Source organism: Ursus maritimus, unplaced genomic scaffold (genome assembly GCF_017311325.1).
Source record: "Ursus maritimus isolate PB19 unplaced genomic scaffold, ASM1731132v1 scaffold_21, whole genome shotgun sequence".
NCBI lineage: Eukaryota > Metazoa > Chordata > Mammalia > Carnivora > Ursidae > Ursus > Ursus maritimus.
In genome coordinates, this window is record NW_024424564.1 from 20,455,217 (window position 1) to 20,474,898 (window position 19,682).

Below are 19,682 nucleotides of genomic sequence, written 5' to 3' on the forward strand. Positions count from 1 at the left end.
TCAAGAGAGGGCATTCTCCCAGATATCTGCAGGGTTTGCTTCCTCATTTTGGATCTTTTCTCAAATGTCATCAACCCAAGAGGGAGGGCCTTTCTTGACTATCACATGGATAATAGCAGCCCTGGCTAGTCTCCTTGATCCAGTCTTACCTTCCTTCACTGGCACTTAATAATTGTACGTGTCTGTGCATTCTGGGTCTCACTCGTTAGTGTGCAAACTCCATTAGACTTTATCTCTTTTGTTCATTAGCCACAAAGCCAAAAACAGTGCTTTCCATAAGGCTGGCACTCAATATTTATTTGTTGAATTATTTAATCAGTCCCTTATTTATTATCTGTTTCCCCCACTACACTCTTAAGGACCAGAAAACCAGGAACTTTGTTTCTGGTATTTCTATAGTATATTTTATATATAATGTATATATATATGATACATTCAGTGAATGAATATTTATTGAATGAATGAATTGTTTGTGTATATGTGTGTGTATGGATTAAGCTCTCTCTCTCCATGGGCTCTAATTGCCATGGAGACTAGAATTATGTCTGTTTAGTTCACCACTGTGTTAGCCAGTTAACTGTCCACAGTAGGGTCTGGCTTATACCCGGCCCTCAATGAGTAAGTGAAGAATCCAAAGGACTGGAACCAGAGTAAACAGGAGCCTGCTCCGGCCATAGCCATCCAGAGGCCTGCACAGGGTTAATATGAGGTCTTAATGACAGGTGGAAAAGAGTTTGGAATATGCACAGAGCACTGAAAACCTTTTCAGGGCCCAGCCTGACCCTGGCAAAGGCTTGCTTCCCAAACAAGCTCCAAGAAGCTGGTGCAGATGCCTGAGCTTCCTACTTTCAGATAATATCGTTTGAATTCTGGGAGGAGTAAATCTTAATTTCAATCCACAGGTTTGATTTCTTTGCTTAAAACCTTTGCCCTGAAGATTGCAGATAAATCGGTTTATGGTGCTAAAGGGCATCAAACAAAAAGATTTAAATTTTAGCATAAAATCTCCCACTAACTAGTAGAGTAACCTTGAAAATACTTATTGCTTCTTCAACGTTTTTCACTTGAAAAGGAAAGATGCTAGGAAAAAAAAAATCAAATTATGGATTTATGCGTTCAGGTTTGCTGAGATGTCTTTGGGAGGCCTTGTCAAGCAACTTCTTTCCTTCTCCTTTGCCTACCTGTCCCAAACTCTCTAGGTTACTAATCACAGCTTCTGTGAGCTATGGTTACTGATAGGAACCTGTCAAGCACACAGGGGGAATGAAAGGTTAAGAACCACTGGCCTGTGTTCTTCCTGCCATCTTTCCCAGAAACAAAATGTCATGACTCTATGAACTGTACCTTGGTTCACTACTAAATCCCTATCTTTTAACATTGCTGAAATTACTGCAGTCCTTAGTTCACATTAATTTTTGATCTTCTACTGTGAGTCAGGAACTATGGCAGGCACTGAGAATATGAAAACGAATTTAGAAATGGTCTCTTCCCTCAAGGAGCACCATTCAATAAGTAGACAGATCCAACAGCATGTGAGAAATGCTTTGATGGGGCCAAATCAGTGGGTGACCTCTGGGCATATCAAAGGGCACCCAAACAACCTGGGAGAGGAACTAATCTGGAAGATCTTCCAGTAGATGACCAGAAACTGAGTTCTAATTCCCACTAATTGAATTATAGACTATTAAAGTTGCACAGTGTCAGAACCATCTAATCCAAATTCCTTACGGAGCACAGAGGAAGACTGATGCCCAAAGATGCCAACCAAGCCACCCAAAGTGAGAGTCACTGCTATAACCAGATAGGACCCAGGTAAGTATTATCGGGCTGCCTTTTTAAACAGACTTGTATTTTTTGGTGGGACCATTTTTCAGAAACCTTTCTTTCATTGGTTTAATGATGCAATTTATCAATTAATTCATCACATTTTAATAAGGTGGAGGGAAAAATATTTATACACATTGACTTCATGTACAGCAATGGTGCCAATAACTCATGACCCGTAAATCACAGACTTTGCAGTTAGCTGCTGGTTAATTTATTCAGTTACAGCCAGTCTCATTTTGCCTCTTGAATGACTTCCTAACCGGACCCAATCACACTGGAAAGGACAGGTACAGTCTGGCTGTGAACAAGAACAAACTTCAAGAATAGATCAAGACCTAGATCTGATTGCACTTCCTCCCCACAACGGAGACAGGAATCTAAGGACTAAGGTAAAACCCAAAAAGTGAAATATTTTTAGTAGTCTTAATATATAAAATTGCTCAGGTAGGCAATTTTCTTGGAGTTTGTTTTTTCTCCCAATGTAGTCGTTTTACTTGGGATATTTAAAGGCTGATTTAGTAAGAGGACAATATAAGAGCTCATTACATTAAAACAGAAATTCGTGGGAAATCCATATTTCTGATAGCTTGCCATCTGTTTGGCTCTTAGTGGCAATGGATTTATCCTGCTTAGTGTAGATGATGATAGTGGGGGTGAAATCATAGATTATACCCCGGATTTCTGAGCTCTTTAACCACTGTTATTAATTTAGTAGCTTGCAAATCAACATTTCCCAACATAAAATTATTACTTTTTTCTTTTTGTTGTTGTTGTTTTTTATTTTTCAACTCTTACCCCAAGTAAGGTTGCTATGGGCACTACATAGTATCTGTTCTGGCGCCAACAGACTGCGTTAAAGTCATCCACAATCTCTCCAAATTAAAACCCCACGGAGTTCCCTGGCTTCTGCACTGTACTAGCCGCAGGACGCTCCTTTGCTTTGCCCCACAGTCCAGTTTAATCCACTAGGAAGAATATTTTTAGAGGCACATCGGACTAAATCATCTTCGATTGAGCAAACCATTTCCAAATGGCCGCCCAGGGTCCTAAATCCGGCTGCTGAGGACGGGGACAAGCAGGTGTCCTCCGCTGCGGCGTCGTGGGACTCCAGCGCCTGCATAATTAGACGTCGGAAGCCAGAAAGGAAACCTAAACACAGGGACAGGTAGAACCTGGTACGCGCGCTCCAGAGAGGGCCCCCAGAGCAGCGGAGGATTCTAGCCTTAGACTTGGCGAGGTCCTGGGAGGAAGCAAACACGGCTTCCCCATTCAAGTCAGAGAGCAGGACGCACAGGGTCGCGGGTCATTAGTTGAATTTCAAGGCAGCCTGCGCTGCGTCCCAGCGCCTTCCGCAGCCCGGGCAGCGCGCTGGCACCGGGCTTGGGAGAGAACGAACGAGGCAGGCTGGGGCAGGAGAAACTGAGTTCCCACCACCGGAGCGCTGCGGGCGGCGGGGGCAGAGGAGACCCCGGCCGCCTTCGCAGCACGAAGCCGGGAGAGTCGGGCTCCGCTGCAGCGACGCTGCGCCCCCAGCCCCGGCACCGCTGCCCGTGCTCCGCGTTGCCCTTTCGGCCGAGGGCAGCTCCTCGCCGCTGCATGCAACCCAGCCGCCGTGCGCCCCGGCACAGGCCACCCCGGGGGGCGCCTCCTCCGCCCCCGGGCGGCCGCCAGAGCACCCGCAGCCCGACCGACCTTCGTCCCCCGGCGCCCGGACAAACTTCCTCCCTCCCGGGCCCCCGGGCCGCGCAGGCTGGCAGGCAGCTCCCTCGCCAGGCTTCCGCGGTCTCCGGCTGCAGGCGCCCTCGCCCGGCACGGCGAGCTTCCTCCCTGCCCCTCTCCAACCCCGAGCCCCGGGCGCCTACCGGTCCCTGCGCCTCCGCTCCAACAAAGCCGGCGGCCCGGAGGCGACCGGGCGAGGGGCTGGGAGTGGCAGCGGGGGCGCCAGAGCCCGGCTAAGGCATTCCTGGGCCGGGCGAGTGCAGCGTGCAGGGGCAGTGGAGACGTGGCGGGCGGAGAAAGGGGAAGAAAGTATCCTGCTCTCGGCGCGAACGCCTTCTACGCTCGTTTTCGCTCGTCCTCGCTCGCCCTCCTGCCCCTGCCCGAGCGCGTCCGGCTGTCCCGGTGGGACTTGGCAGGGGCAGAGTGGGAGGCAGAGGGGACGCAGTGGCCTGGCGGGCGAGCCGCTCCCTTACCTCTGTCCAGAGTGAGCGGCTGGACCACTGTCAATGTCGCCATGTCTGCCGTGGGAGCCGAAGTGACGCTCGGCTTCAGCATCAGCAACCGCTTGTAGTGAGAAAAAGAGGAGGAGATTGGGGGCGGGGGTGGAGAGGGAAGACGGAAAGGAGGGGGAGGTGGGGGGAAGGAGGGAAGGTGGTGGTGGTGGAGGAGAAGAAAGCTTGGGTGGGTTGGCAGCCAGATGGAGACGCAACTGCTCCGCGGCGGGCGGACCTTCAGATGCGGCGTGAAGCTGAGCAGGTAGCGGAGAGCGGCTGCATCGCCGGCTCCGGGCAGGAAGGCTCTGCCCTAGAACTTTGCTATTCCACCCCAAGGAGCGCTGGATGGGTGCAGCCGGTGTGTTGCTCCCTTTCAACTTTCCACTCAGATCAAATGGTCAGAGAGTATGTACGTCTCTCTCGGGAAAGAAGATTGAAAGAGGATGGGGGGGTGGTCAGATTAAGAGAAATTGTCAACGCAGTAATCCCATCCCTTAGAGAGAAAACGCTTGTAGTTCAGAAATGTTGGGATTTCATTACAGTTGCTGTTAATTTCTGTTAAAGTTTTTTGGAATGTTGAAGTATAACAGCATACAAGGTAACTGACTTAAGGCCAGGGTTCCATCACTAGGTCTCCATTAAGGACCTGAGTGTATTGCCAAGAAAATAATTTACCTTAAACACAAACTTCTCAAAAATAAATTGAAAAAACACACACACAAAGAGAAATTTTTATCACTCAGTTTGAAAAACATATACCTAGCACTTTTTCCGGTTGATTTGTAGCCAGTGGTTACTGAGAGTTACCACTTCCTGATTAATGAACATGTGTTACAGGAGATAAGCTAGGAGTGTTACATGCCATGTGCCACGGCCTGACTTGGGAGTTCAGGACAGTTCCTGCCTTCATGTAGCCCGTGGTCTAGTGGGAGATGATGTTATTAAAAGGGTCATTTTAGAGTTAGTCGATCAGGATTCAATGGCTAGAACCTTCAAATACTGGCTGTGACCCCTTCACCCCAACAGATGGCTTTCACTATCCTGTCACTGTAGGGACTTTCATCTCCTGATCAAGAAAATAAGAAGCATATAGAAATCTTATATAAGCAGAAAGGTGATGACTGTGGGTTCAGCTGCCTCCATCCCCTTCCCATGACAAAGCAAAATTGTTTTGGCTAGCAATATACTCTTAAATGCAGACACTGTTTTACAGCAAAATATTTGCATATAATTTATTTCATTGTCTTCCAGTTACAATGTGGGTGGTTTCTGAAGATCTTTTCCATCCCATTTTTTACATTTGGGGGGGAAAAAAGCAAGATTTCACCAATGATTTGAGTAAGTCAAAGATGACTGGCCATACACCAAATAGATCCTAAAGACGTACTTAAAATAGTAGTTCAATATGCCTATCTTTTCATTTAGTGCTTAAGAAAGAACCCTGATCTTGAAATTCAAGTCTTAGTTATGTGCTGTTCAGAAATCACATAGTCTCTCACTGATCCCCTTTCCTCATCTGTCAAACAGAGGAATTAATAACCTTCCATTTCACTGAGATTCCGTAAAATGAGAGAACTAATTCTACCCTACAATCTGAGTTTTGTGAGGGTCTGATGATACTGTGCGTGTGACGGTACTTCGAAAACAGAGTATGTATGCATTTACTCATACAACAAACATCCAGCGCACTTGAACTGTGTGGCAAGCACTATGCTAGGTGCTGGTCACACAAAGATTAAAGAGACGTGGCCCTTTCCCTGGACAGTGCTCAGTCCAGGTCAGGAGACAAAAAATGAGCAAGCTGTAAGAATTCCATGCAGTAAGTGCTCTAAGCAGCATAGAAAGGACAGGAAGAGGCAACAATTCTGATTGATTATCATTATCCACATCCCTTAAATCAAACAACAGAAAAAAGTTACATTGTGCACAGTAAATAGGAGAGTCTGTTTAGTGGATGTGCACAAAATATCAAACCTCATTCAGTAATTGAGGATGAAAGGAACATACAAATCCATCAGTCATTAATGTAGTTCTTTTAACAACATACTTTATTATGGATATGTATTTGAGCGGGGCGATTCATAAGTCTAAAAGCCATAATTGTACCTATTTCCACAAATCCCAGATCGTGAAGTCTAGGTGATTAGGGTTTGTTTGTTTTTATTTTTTGGGTTTTTTTTGTTTGTTTGTTTTTTTTGTTTTCTATGTATCCCCAGTACCAAACATTTTATAACATGTTTCTGGACTTATACCTTGAGCTCCCTAATTGAAAATTTGCTCTATGGTAACCTCTCTGTGTTGACTTTGTAGAGTTTTTGTAAGGATTAAAAGAAAAAGTAAAAGCACAAATCACCATGTATTCATTAGTTATTGCTTCTGGTAGTGGCAGGTTCAATGCCTTTAGCTTATGTCTATGTAGGTGTAGAAAATTAATAACAAACACTGCATATCTGTTAGAATTTGTTTTTTATGGAAGATGAATAACTATCCCCAATAGTATTTGTGAGTTTCTACTTTAGACATGCAGAGACATAAGAAAAGTTCCTTACCCTCTTCTTTGGCTTCAGGAAATGTGATCATACTTAGGTCTCATGAATAATTGCCTAGACCACTACTGTACTAGCCATAGTATTCCACCACAGGCAATGTATTTAATCTACTCATGTGTATTTTGCTTTGTTGATTTTGTATTAATCAAGTAATTGTTGAAACACGTAATTATGCATTTATCTTAGTTATTTGGTTACACAATCACTACAATTTTTCATTAAATGATAAATAGTCATTTATTTCAGTGGTAACTATATTTTCAATGGAATTCATTAATTCACTAAATACTTACTGAGCACTTAATATATGCGAGGCTTTGTGCTAGGTTGGTTTCTCTCTCCTCTTTGAAGCCCAGAAAAGTAGGTATTGTTATCCTTTTATAGATAAGTAAACTGAGGCTCATAGAGGTTAAGCAACTTGCTTAAGAATAGTAGCACTTGGGTTCAAGAGCCCTTGTGCTTTCTACTAAGAAATACTACACTTCATTTTGTATTACTGAAGATTTAGGGATTCCAGCATTTTATGTATATATATTTTATGTATCATATATATCTTATAGATAATATATATAACATATTATCCTTTCTCTCTCTCTCTCTCTCTCTCTCTCTTTTTTTTTTTTTTTTTTTTTGTTATGCTTAAGTTATCCTCAAAGAGAGGAATGCATGGAGGAAATTTAGGTCAAAGGAGAAAAGAACTACAATCCTGGTTCCATTCTATATCCATATAGGTTAATATTAAAATGACTACCTGCTTTGCAATATAAAATCTGTTGTTGCTAAAAAATTCATTCAAAGCCACGTTAAGGTCTGGTTCTCTTACTTGAATCTTTTTGAATTATATGACAAAATCGAGAGAAGGTTTGCACAAAGAATTTAGTATACCAAGAAAATGAATGTAGTTAGATTATAAGCGAAGTATAATAAGCACAATGTCATATGAGGAAAATAGCACCTGCAAACTGGAATTCTTTCAACCCTAGGTGTTAGAAATTATTTTTTACTGATTCAAGATATCATGTTATCTTCCTTACTTCTCACAGCTTTGTCAAAGTAACAGTAAATTAAGATGAAGTGCCAACCTATACTTTGGAATACAAATGTGTTCTTTTTTAAAATTGTCATAAATAATCTTTACTATATTCATTTAATCCTTAGATTTGTTTTGATAATTACTTATTTGTTCTTTGAAGAAATGCTTAATGTACTTACTGTATGCTAGGCAGTGTTCTAGGCACTGGGATTTTGTAGTAAACAAGAAAAAGCCCTATTCCCACTTGGCTTATGGTCTGCAGGAGAAAGAAAGACAATAAACAAAGTAATAAATAAACAAGAAAGAGATCAATTAGTGACTAAGTACTGTGCAAAGAATGAATGATTTGATGACTGAATTGGGTCTAGAATAATGTCAGGTTTACAAAAGACAGTGACAGGGAGAAGGGAATTCCAAGAAGCAAGAGAGCAAAGCCAGGGATGGGAGAGCACATGTGCTGTGTGTTTGAGTAAAAACAAAAAACAAAAAACAAACAAACAAAAAAAACCCTTTAATTTGGAGTACAAGAAAAACAAGCCAAAGGGGGACTTTGAGAGTCAGGTTGTGAAAGATAATATAATTAACAGAAATGTACTGAACCTTTTCATGAGTTACTTTGTGCCCATGATAAATGAAATGTATACAATCCAGGCCAGGAAAAAAAATTTGTGTTGTAGCTAGCATCTACAATAAAAATTACATCAGAATGAAATGAAGAGTTACTAATTCAGAGTTGGATGTTAGAAAATTAAAGATGAAATAAAAATATAAAAAGTCAATTCTAATTATTTTTTATTTCTTTCAAAAGAAATAAAAAAGAACTTTGAGAGACAGAAGCCTGAAATATGAATAATTATTCCTCAGTGGTAGGGTCTTATTTGCATTATTTTACGTCACCAGTTATCTTGTAAATCATCGTATAATAATTAACTTTTTCTCTGATTCCGCCATGGGCAATCGCACATATAATAAGTCCAAAGTCTTTCTGATACTAGGGTATTTTATTTATGCCTATTTAACTCATTGAATATAAAATGATGTTTTTGTTTCATTTTGAAATGAATATTTTTCTATTTTCACAGTTGGAGATTATGATTGATCTTTTTATAATGAAATTTAAGTTCACAGCTTACAATTTTCTTCCTTTTTTCTTTCTGCATCCCAACCTCATATTTACACCATTGACAAAGCCTAAGAGATTTAAGAGAGGCAAGATAAAATGATTTTTAAAAGTGGTACTGGACTCATCTCTCTCTCGCATCGATTCAGGAGATATTTCCAAATATTTAAAACCCACAACCTTTAGTAAAGTTTTAATAAAAAGAATTATTACCGTAGCATTTTTAAAAATTCAGTATATTCAGATTATGTGTTTTACCAACAAATGTTCAATATGTCCTTGCCATACTCCAGGCTGGAGAGATCCAGTGGTAATCATGGAAGAAGTCCTTTTCCTTATGGAGTTTAATTTTCCTGAAGGGAAACAGATACAAAGAAACAATAAACCAGATCATCTTAGGTAGCAGTAACGGCCGCAAACAGTTGTATGCTGAAACCTGTTGACTCTGTTCACAAGACCCAATGAAGCGCATATTGTCCCAACATCACTTGCGGTGACATCACGTTAGATTGGCCATGGCGGGAGCATTTACACCCTGCGTATGGGCAAATACTATATATCGAAGTTTCCTTTTTTTTTTTTTTTCCCTCTGGAAGGTCAGTTGTTAAACATTTACCAACACACCACAAAGTTCACAAAGCAAATAAAATAGGAAGTTGTGATGAAATATGCAGCAGGAGGGAAGGCCAATTTAGAATGGTCAGAAAATAGGTCACATTGCACTTGATAGAAAAATTTTTTTGTAGAAAATTTCTTTTAAATGACAAATCTACCCTGTAGTTGATGGACTGCTGGCTAGGCTGCTGGGCCTCGGACAGAGTTAGAAGAAGGAAACATTCACAGTAGTTTTGAAGAGTTTATAAAATATCCGGACAGGAAAAAAGAGCATCAATGAAACGGCAGACAATTAATTACAAAATAACGCATCAACAAGAATAAGTGATAATATAAATTTGTATGTGTTAAAAGTATACAGAAAGAAAGGAAAATCTGTATTGAAGGCTTCCTGGAGGCCGTTTACATTCACTTTCTCAAGAAACTTGGAGGTCCTGCACGTAGATAATGAAACGTTATACTTTTGAGTGGGAAGATCCTCATTGCAATTTTGAATGGAAGGATTGCTAACCAAGTGGACCAGGATCTTCTCATGAGGAACTAAAGAGAAAAGAGGGATATGATCATTATAATTGGGCATCCATGTTGTTAGAGAATCTCACCGTGGTGAATAGAGAACACTGTTGCCTTGATCCTTGAAAAGGACACTAACTATGGTCAAAGCTTGTTTGTTTCTTTGGGTCTTCAACGTCATTTAAAATATGGTTTAAATAGGTTTTTATTGAAAAGCACTTCAATCCTGACTTTTTAAAAAAATCCAGCTCAACTTACTTATTTTTCTCTAATTTTGGTGCTATGGAATTAATTAAGGGTATTAGGGAGAAACGTATGAAAAGGGCATCTTTGAATTCTTCCCGGATTATGAGACAGTCCAGTAATTGAGGCTAGTAACAGAATTTATTGTAGGTGTGCTGAGGGACATATATGTCAGTAATTAGCAAGTTAAAGAGCAATATGCAACTTTAGCAGGGAGAGTACATTCAGAAGAGAGTTCAAAACTCTCGTTTTTATCTTCCAATGCTCAAATTTAAAGCAAAAATTACAATTTTAATTGGTTTGCATTGAAATTTCTGGGCCCAATCCAAAACATTAAGTTTTTTGTTTCTGGTTTTTGTTTTTGTTTTTTTTTTTCCTGTGACTTATCAGTGGGATCAAATTATGCTCTTTTAGAGTAAGTTCCTCTCTCTCAGCTTCTCTGCCCTCCCTGCCTTTCTGCCCCTGGTTGAACGCTTACCCACTGGCCCACGTCAGTGGACCTCTCTGATCCTTATCATATTATTTGGCTTCTCCCGAGTCTGTGGTTACACGGTACACCCACCTCCTGAAATAGCGTCTCTGAGAAATTTCCTCTTTCAAAGATTTCTTCGTATTACTTCTTGCTGAAAACCTTGACTCACATAATAAACCCAATTATGATTTCTATTTTGGCTTCTTGAGGATTTAACTAGGATGAGAAAAAAAAATGAGGTACATAAAGATGGTTTTTTTTTTTTAAAGATTTTATTTATTTATTTGACAGAGAGACAGCCAGCAAGAGAGGGAACACAAGCAGGGGGAGTGAAGAGGAAGAAGCAGGCTCCCAGTGGAGGAGCCTGATGTGGGGCTCTATCCCATAACGCCGGGATCACGCCCTGAGCTGAAGGCAGACGCTTAAGGACTGAGCCACCCAGGCGCCCCATAAAGATGGTTTTAACTCTGAATATCATCAGGTTCCTGTCACCTGGAAATTTGCATTGATTGGTAGTGGCAAACCAAGCCAAACAAATATTTTTGGCAGATAAGTGGAAAGAGGAAACAAATCTCTACCATTTTTATCTAGGACAAATCAGTAAACTATTAAATATTTTATATAGTTGATATACTCTTTTTAACAAGTATTTTTGTTTTGAAATTTTAAGTGTAAGACAATGCACATGGAAAACAACTCTCAAAAGGTATTACTGACTCACTCATTGCAAGCAATAAATATTAACAGGGATTTTTTTGGTGTATTCTTATATAATGTATCTTATATATATAATATTTTAATTTATATAGATACACGCACACATACACATGTGTGTGCACATATTTTTTTAAATGCTCAAATATACTTTTGTATTATACACCATATTTACACCCTGATTATTTTATATAGTGAGACTTTCATATCAATCCATATAGATACATATAACATTTCTTAAGTACTTCATAAAATCCTATTGAATAGTCTCTCGTAGGTGTCCTTTCAGGCTATTTCTAGGTTTCTGCTATGTCAAAAAGTGCTATATTGACAGTCTTTCTTGTTTATATCATCATGATGAATGTAAATTCCACTCAATTATAGCCTGTACTTTTGCATAATCCAGTGCTAATGTGGCCATTTTCAGTGATATGCTTCCAGGTTATACCTGTGGCCGTTTTATTCCTGCTCCATTGTAAACATTCTGTCATACACCAGTTGATACCTGTTATCTACAGAAATGTTGTATTTAATTGAATTTCTGACACCTCAAATGCCAAAGTGATTTAAAAAAAATAGTTGCCGTAGACCGATGACCATTATTCTGTTTGAAACATGTGGTGTGACGCATCACCCAGCAATTCAGAAGGTCAACGATGATTACAATAATTTTCAACTAAGAAGCTAACAGGACATACGTCTAACGCAAGTGAAAGATTAAAGGCCTAAAGATCCCCCCGTAGATGTTTTTTATTGAATTTTTCATTTCCACCAAACGAAAGGAGATGAGAACACAATGAAAACATAAGGAGACGTTTAAGTACCTTATTTTGCAAATAAAATAACACCTTGATTACAGGTTGGAGAAAAATCTAAGTAAGATGTAAAATGAAAAATAATATTCCTTCCTTAAATGCTGTTACTAGTTAGTATTCGAAGGAATATTGAAAAAGTGAGTGCATGTAGTGCTCTCTACTGGTCTTACATTTATTGCAACTACAATCAGTGTCAAATGTGTATTTATCCAGGGTTACAAAAATCATCCTCTCTATCCCAAAAGACTACTAGTATTTTTATTTTAATTTCTATTTGGTTTCTGCTTTAAATGTGGGTGTGTGCACATGTACGTAAACATTATTGAATTTCTATACCGAAGTTAGTTTTGAACTTGGCAAATTTTTAATTGCTGCCATGTATTATCACAAACAATTATATGATAAAAGCTTAATACAAAAAATGGATGTGGAGCTTTAATGTGAGGCATAATGTTTTTTGGTTCCATTAATAAGCAGGGGCAGTGTATAAGGCACTTGTTCTCCCTGATCCCTGAAGAACACAGGGGAAGGCCTCTTAGGAGAAGGGATGGCTGTGTATATGGGCAATTCACAGTAAACAGTGACCACCACCATGGGCTCTTTCCTCTTTTCTCTCTCTACCCCTCCTTCCTGTACCACTCTGCAAATACTAAAAAACAAAACAAAACAAAAAACGGCAAATTGGTATTTCTTTTAAAGCTTAGGAGAAAATTTTATTACAAGTATTTATGCAAGCCATTTGCTTCAGAAGAGTGTGTGTGTGTGAGAGAGATAAAGAGAGAGAGAGAGAGAGAGGAAAATATATTCATTCATTCATTCACTTATTCATTCATTCTATGGTTTCATGTCAAGTGATTACTATGTGCTAAGCATAGACGATAAAGCAGCTTTCAAGACCACCAATACCCTACTGCAATTATTTGTATCTGTCAAATTATTTCTCAATTTAAAAAGTTATAAATGCTATTAAGGAAAGTACATGGTGCAATGGGAGTCTATAACCTAAACCAGTCTGGGGATTCAGAAAAAACTTCTTCCAAAAATGAAACGTTTATGGTGTATTCAGGGAGAACCTTGAGCATATTTCAATACTTGTAGGGGAGAATTAGCTCACAGGGATGGAAGGTTGAAGTACAGCAGAAATAATAATAGATGGCATATGGTTACCAAGAAGCCAGGAGAAGATAAAAGGAATCCAGAGAAAAGGTGGAAAGATAGGCCTTGGTAGGAGGAGAATTCCTTCCTTGGAGCCAGAAGATGAGAGACTAGACACTGTTGCAAGTAAGTTTGTAGAATCTGTGAAGAGATTGGCAAACTCCCCCTGGAAAGCTTCTGTGATTTCAATGATGTAGGGAACAAGCTCATGTGCTGAGGTAAAAGTGGGTCTGGGAAGAGTAGAGACTATCTGAAACAACTATTGTATAGCGTTGATAAAAGTGGGTCAGGGTCCAGTTTAGTCAGTCTTCGAGGGATTTTTCTACTCTTGAGTTCACTGATAATACCTGGATCAAGTTAGGTCTTCTGATCGTGAATCCCTTCAATGCCAAACTGTGGACTCTGTGAACGGCTTTGTGAATTACTCTCTTTAATGTTCCTCAAAGTAGATCACAACACTGTATAGTTTAGCCATTGCTGAGAGTCCTTATTTCCTTCCTACAGCACTGAACTGATCTGGGGAAAGTCATCTTTTCCATCATGATGGTCTGACTGAAGAAATGTGGCTGGAGGCAACACTCTCAACTCTGGCAAACTTCCTGGCCAGAATTTTCCAATTGGGCCATCATTTGTCTGAAGCAATATATACTAATCCTAAATTTTCTTTATTAATATTTTGTAAATTATCCTAGGCCTACTAAAATATTTATTTCAAGCTGATTTCTTTTTTCTTACAGTTGTTCGATTTTAGAAAATACATGTACTGTTACTGTATTTGGTCTGTACAGAGAGAAAACAATTTAGTTATTTTTTTAAAAAGACAGCATTGATATTGACATATATATTATTGAAAAGTTGCATCCACTGAAATGTGTTTCTCTAGAGTCAAAATAAAATATAATAATATTTTTGATCCATAAAAGATGGTAAAGAACATTGAATCTAACCATCACGGGTAAATGAGCTCCGGAGAGATTACATCAACTGCTCAAATTTTCCTAGCTAATGAGGAGCTAGGTTCTGACCTAAATCCAAGTGACAACAAATCCTGCACTTTTTATATTACGCTATGTTGTAATGCTAGATTGTAAATTTCATCAACCAAAGGACAATGTTTGGTTTGCCACTACATACTCATTGCATGGCATAAGCATACTCCATAAACATTAGTGAATAAAAGAACGAGTAAAAGAACCGTACTTCCTAGCAGATAGACTTCATTTTAAATACAGTTTACAACGGAAATTTAGTTCAACTCTATTTATTGATTTCTTACTTTATACAAGATATTTGCTCTACTATGTTCTATGGAGATTTATGAGAACAGGATAAATATAACGTGGCGTCTGCCCTGCAGGAACTTACAGCCATCATGATTATCTGCGAAACAGTGTAGGGTATGGTAACTGCAAAGTACAAGACATATGAACAACCCATTATATGAAACATAGAAGGCTTTATAGAAGAGATGGCATTTATGCTGGGTCTCTAAAAATAGGAAGATTTTTTTAGATAAATATAGAATTGGAAGACATTTTATTTGAATTGAACAAAGCATGTAAATGTGTGGAGTCAGGAAACAATGGCATGAATGTTATTATTAACAGTCCACTTTACTGGAACATGGAAGACATGAAGGAAGTAAGACAATGTTAAGACTAGAAAGAAACTGATAGGGAAGGGGAATGGCAGGCACTGTAGGAGGCTTTGGGAGTCACTCTAAGGACTTTAGAATTTATTCAGAAGGCCTTTAGAGCTTTTTGAGCAGGAAGGTGCTATGTGGATCTCTTTGAAATAGTATATTAAAATTTATCAGAGAAAAATGATTACAAGTTCTAAATGGATATAACAGTCAAAATCATCCATCAACTAGAACACCCACTAATGATGCTGAGGAGAACAGATCCATTCTGAGGCTATAGATACAGGCTTTTACACCACACTATAGCTCGATTCCTTGGTGAGATGGCACTCACCACCATGTTCTGTATTGTCCATCATGGCAGAATGAAAAAAAAGTTTCTTTTTTTTTTTTTAAGACTTTATTTATTTATTCGACAGAGATAGAGACAGCCAGCGAGAGAGGGAACACAAGCAGGGGGAGTGGGAGAGGAAGAAGCAGGCTCATAGCAGAGGAGCCTGATGTGGGGCTCGATCCCATAACACTAGGATCACGCCCTGAGCCGAAGGCAGACGCTTAACTGCTGTGCCACCCAGGCGCCCCCCAAAAATTTCTTTTTTGAAGGCTTTTGACTTTGGCTGCAGAAGAATTGTTAGTTTACAAAAGAAAAGTGTGCAGTGACCTACGTTTGAAATTCAGAGGACTCCAGATTTCTTTATGCCCCACATCTTTCCTAAAATGTCACTGTAAATGCTCCCACCAAATCTGCTTTTTTGTGAGTTCCTACTAATTGTAGTAGCTTGTCTTAGCTCCAAGTAGTATGTAAAGAACAACAATGAAATAGTGGGGGAAAGAGAAATTTTAATGGGGATAGGATATAAACAAAACACAGGTATTATACCAAGGATAAGATGTTCATTAGGGAAGGCTTTAGGCAATTATTGAGGAAACCTCTTCATACCAAGATGAGTTTTGAAATAACAATACATTCATTCCGTCGAAATGTTTTGAAGAAAATGAGCTAGGGGAGGAGAGAGAGTAGCTATAGAGATTTAAATGGCGGTGCATAGACTGAGTTACCTATATCACTTCTGTTATAATTACTATTAACACAATTTTTAAATTAGAGACGAAGCCTGGGAAAAAAGTGGACCATGTCACTGAGCCTGTAGAAATTATTTTATCAGTTAGGAGAAATCTTCCTCTCCTTACTCCAAGTCTTTATGTGGACAGCATTCCTACTGTGGATTTTCAGCATGATAGTGTGTTAGCACATAGTGATTGCCGCTTGCATTCAGCCTCGTGGTTATAGAAGACAGAGGTTCATACGTGTGTAAGACAAATTTTAAGCAAAGACATGAGATTTATCTTTCATTTTCATATAGGAGGTATATAAATGTTATAACTCTTAAGATATAAAGTATCTGCATTTGACATCAGTGGAACTTTCATATTAGGAGATGAGATAAAATATTTAGAGACTAGGAGGGATGGTAAATGAGCAAGTTAACAGTTCTGCATTCTATGCAGCTCATAATTGCAGCTCTGTGAAGAGCTCCCATTGAGTCAATGGGAAGTGTGGGTGGAGGTTAGTGCCAGGTTAATTGTTGCATTCAACATCATTCAGGAGAAAAAGGGGAGATAAAATCGCAGCATTTATATTTCTGCCCTTCAATTTTCCTTCATCTCTACACTTGTTAGATTTTCTTCACTTGTTATTATTTGCATCCCATGTCTGATTTTTTTTCCCTCCCCCAACTCCTTGGGTTATTGAAGAAATACGTTCAATAAAGTTGACTTTCGAGACATTTTAAAAATAAAGAAAATGCCATACATCTATTCATTTTCAATATAGAGTTGGAAATACAGTTCCATGGAAAATATTATCAAGTAACCTTTTGAAAAATAGATTTCGTGAAGAAAGAGGTATTTTACTAGATGTCTCCATGGCATTCTAAAGATTGTGGTATATCACCAATCCTAAGGCTGCAGGTAATTTTAATTACCATCTGACAGGTCATTTTTCTTTTTTAGTAGTTTTCTAGTCCTCTGGGATCCACCTACTCAATGACTATAGAAATTTCTTCCATGTTAGGAAAGAACTTTTGACTTCAAATACACAGCTTCAGTAATTTGTCTTTCATATTCTCTGAGTCCTCATCTTTCCAATGTGACTTGGATCCAAATTAAACTACGATAATGTATTAAGGATACTACTACCTAATTATCATCAATTTCAGGGTGACATTGTCTTTAAATTTGAAACTTCGGATTACTATCAACATTGTTTAACTACGTTGCTAATTCAGAAAGTTAATATTTAGGTAAATTAAACAACGTCTGTGTTTTTCTTCTCAGTTACTAATGTATTCATTTCTTTATGCTCCCACTCTTCAAATTTTCCACTTCTATGTTCGCTTTCATCTGTATCTTTTTTATTGATATTAATATTTCCTTTCCAAATGTTTATCTTTTGGGACATTCCATTGTTCAGTTTGGAAAGCATTTACACAAATCTTGAAGAAGTGAAGGAAGCAAAAAAGAAACTTAAACTTTTGTGAACTGTAAATTGTCATGCTTATTAAATGCAAAAATTGCTAAAAGAGGAATAAGCGAACTTCCATGTCTTCGCCTTTCAAAGGGAGCTCTGGAAAACAATATTCCATTGGGTTCCAAATTTTATTGGATAGTTTAGTGAAACATTCAAATTAAATTTGTAGGTCTTTGTCATCATGTGTATGTTTAAAATTGTCAGGGGCGTCTGGGTGGCTCAGTAGGTTAAGCAACTGCCTTTGGTTCAGATCACAGTCCCAGGGTGGGTCTTCCTACTCAAGGGGGAGTGTGCTTCTTCCGCTCCCTCTCCCCCTCCCCCCAACTCGTGCATGCACTCTCTCTCTCTCTCAAATGAAAAAATAAAATCTTTATTAAAAAACTGCCATTACCTCGCTTACCTCACAATTTATGTTTTACGTCAGAAAATGCCCATTTTGATAAAAAAAATCACTTAAAATAGTCTTAATTTTTACAAAACTGAGTGTAGTCTGTGTTAGAAAAACTGATATAATTTTTCATAGGTTTATCAGTGATTTTGATTTTTCTTTTATCTATGAGGAAAACATAAGTCATACCATTATTTTCCTGGATTTCCAAACTTCAAGTCATTATAAAATGTAAACTTATTAAATATGTTAGAATGACTTTCTACAATTTGACAATATCTTATCTGAGGAGATCTGCTCAGATGGGCATTACTTCATTGCATTGAGGGAATATCCATGTGTTTCCTTCAGAATGAGACACAGCTTGAGCTTCCTCACCTTATTGGCTTGGGTTCTCTATTTCCTAAGGATTCCTTTAATCATATTCTGGTATTATTCATGACTTACAAGTTTTTATTTGGACAGAATAGCATTTGGGAATCAAACTTTCTAATTCTATTTGTATTATTGGAACATTTAGAAATTAAAATCCAGGAATTCTCACTAAGAAAATTTTAAATGTGGAAACATAAAAATAGAATACAGACAACTGCAATTGATCTCCTATCTTGATAACAGATGGACTTTTTAAAAAATATTTTATTTATTTATTTAACAGAGAGAGAGAGAAAACACAAGCAAGGGGAGCGGCAGGCAGAGGGACAGGGAGACACAAGCTTCCCACTGAGCAGGGACCCCGACATGAGGCTCAATCCCAGGACCCTGGGGTCATGACCTGAGCCAAAGACAGACTCTTAACCGGCTGAGCCACCCAGGTGCTCCAAGATGGACATTATTAAGAGCTAAACACATTATTTCTATTATCTAACAATGAAAGAAAGTATCATGATGACATGCAAATACATTTACCAAATTCAAAAGAGATTCTTTAATCCTCTTCTTTTACCAGAATTTATCCATTAGAGTTCTAAACTGTAAATATCAAGACATAATTCTATGCATCTTAGATTCTTCTATGGTTTTAGGCAAAGACCTAGTTCCACTGATTAATTATTTGGCATGTTTCTAAGAGCTAAGGCACTACTGAGAAATATGATCTCTCCTTACTTGTTTAAAGGGCCTAAGCTGAGAATGTTTGGGTTATGTTTTATTTTGTTTGGTCCACATACCTAACACTTAGCGCTGAATGCGTTATGAATAGGTGGAAAGAAGGGAGAGAGAGAGAGAGAGGAAAGGAATAAATGGAGAGTGATTAAGGCTTGCCTGCAAAGGCAATACTAATAAAAATACATTTCTAAGTACTTATTTTATATTTTACATTTCATATATTAACTGCAATACAGCAGGCAAACTAATAGTATCTAAACAACATCTGAGCCCGAATGAATAGGTAAGTTATCTGCAGTTGGCACGTCCAAGGACCCTATGAGGGAGGGCTGGCTTCTACTCACATCGCATTTGCTTTGCAGGCTGGCTGTGATTTTGCAAATGACAATGAGCTTGCTTCTTCCCAGGGTTAAGTTCTAAAGTCAGCTCACGAGGCAAAACTTGTCCTTGAATTCCCTTATATCACCTGTACAGCTTGACTTGGGGTCTATACTCTTATAGCGTAATTCTTAAATGCATTAAAATCTGAGGAGTACTATGCTAAACTTAGAACAAAAGTTGAAACCTTCGGTTGTGAGTGACTCAGTGCACGGTGATGGTGATGGTGATGGTGATGGTGATGGTGATGGTGATGGTGATGGTGATGGCAATGGTGTGGCCCAGAGTTGAAGAGTACTCGTTTTGAAATCCGCTCACAGACTTTGAATCCTAGAGCCATCGCTTTGTACCTGTGTGACCTTGGCTAA

At 38.9% G+C, this 19,682-nt stretch overlaps 1 protein-coding gene across 2 annotated transcripts in view; it reads right to left on the reverse strand.

Annotated features, from left to right (window-relative positions):
• Positions 1 to 4,122, reverse strand: part of LIN7A (lin-7 homolog A, crumbs cell polarity complex component) — a 116,991-nt gene extending 112,869 nt beyond the window's left edge. Inside the window, exon 1 of one of the 2 annotated variants that reach the window (XM_040637297.1) lies at positions 4,020 to 4,122. Coding sequence is in view for 1 of the 2 variants with exons in the window: in XM_040637296.1 (XP_040493230.1) it covers positions 4,020 to 4,101 (82 nt within the window). In the remaining variant the exon portion in view is untranslated. The remainder of the gene's footprint in view (positions 1 to 4,019) is intronic. The other variant, XM_040637296.1, reaches the window with a different exon arrangement.
• Positions 4,123 to 19,682: the final 15,560 nt, after the last annotated feature.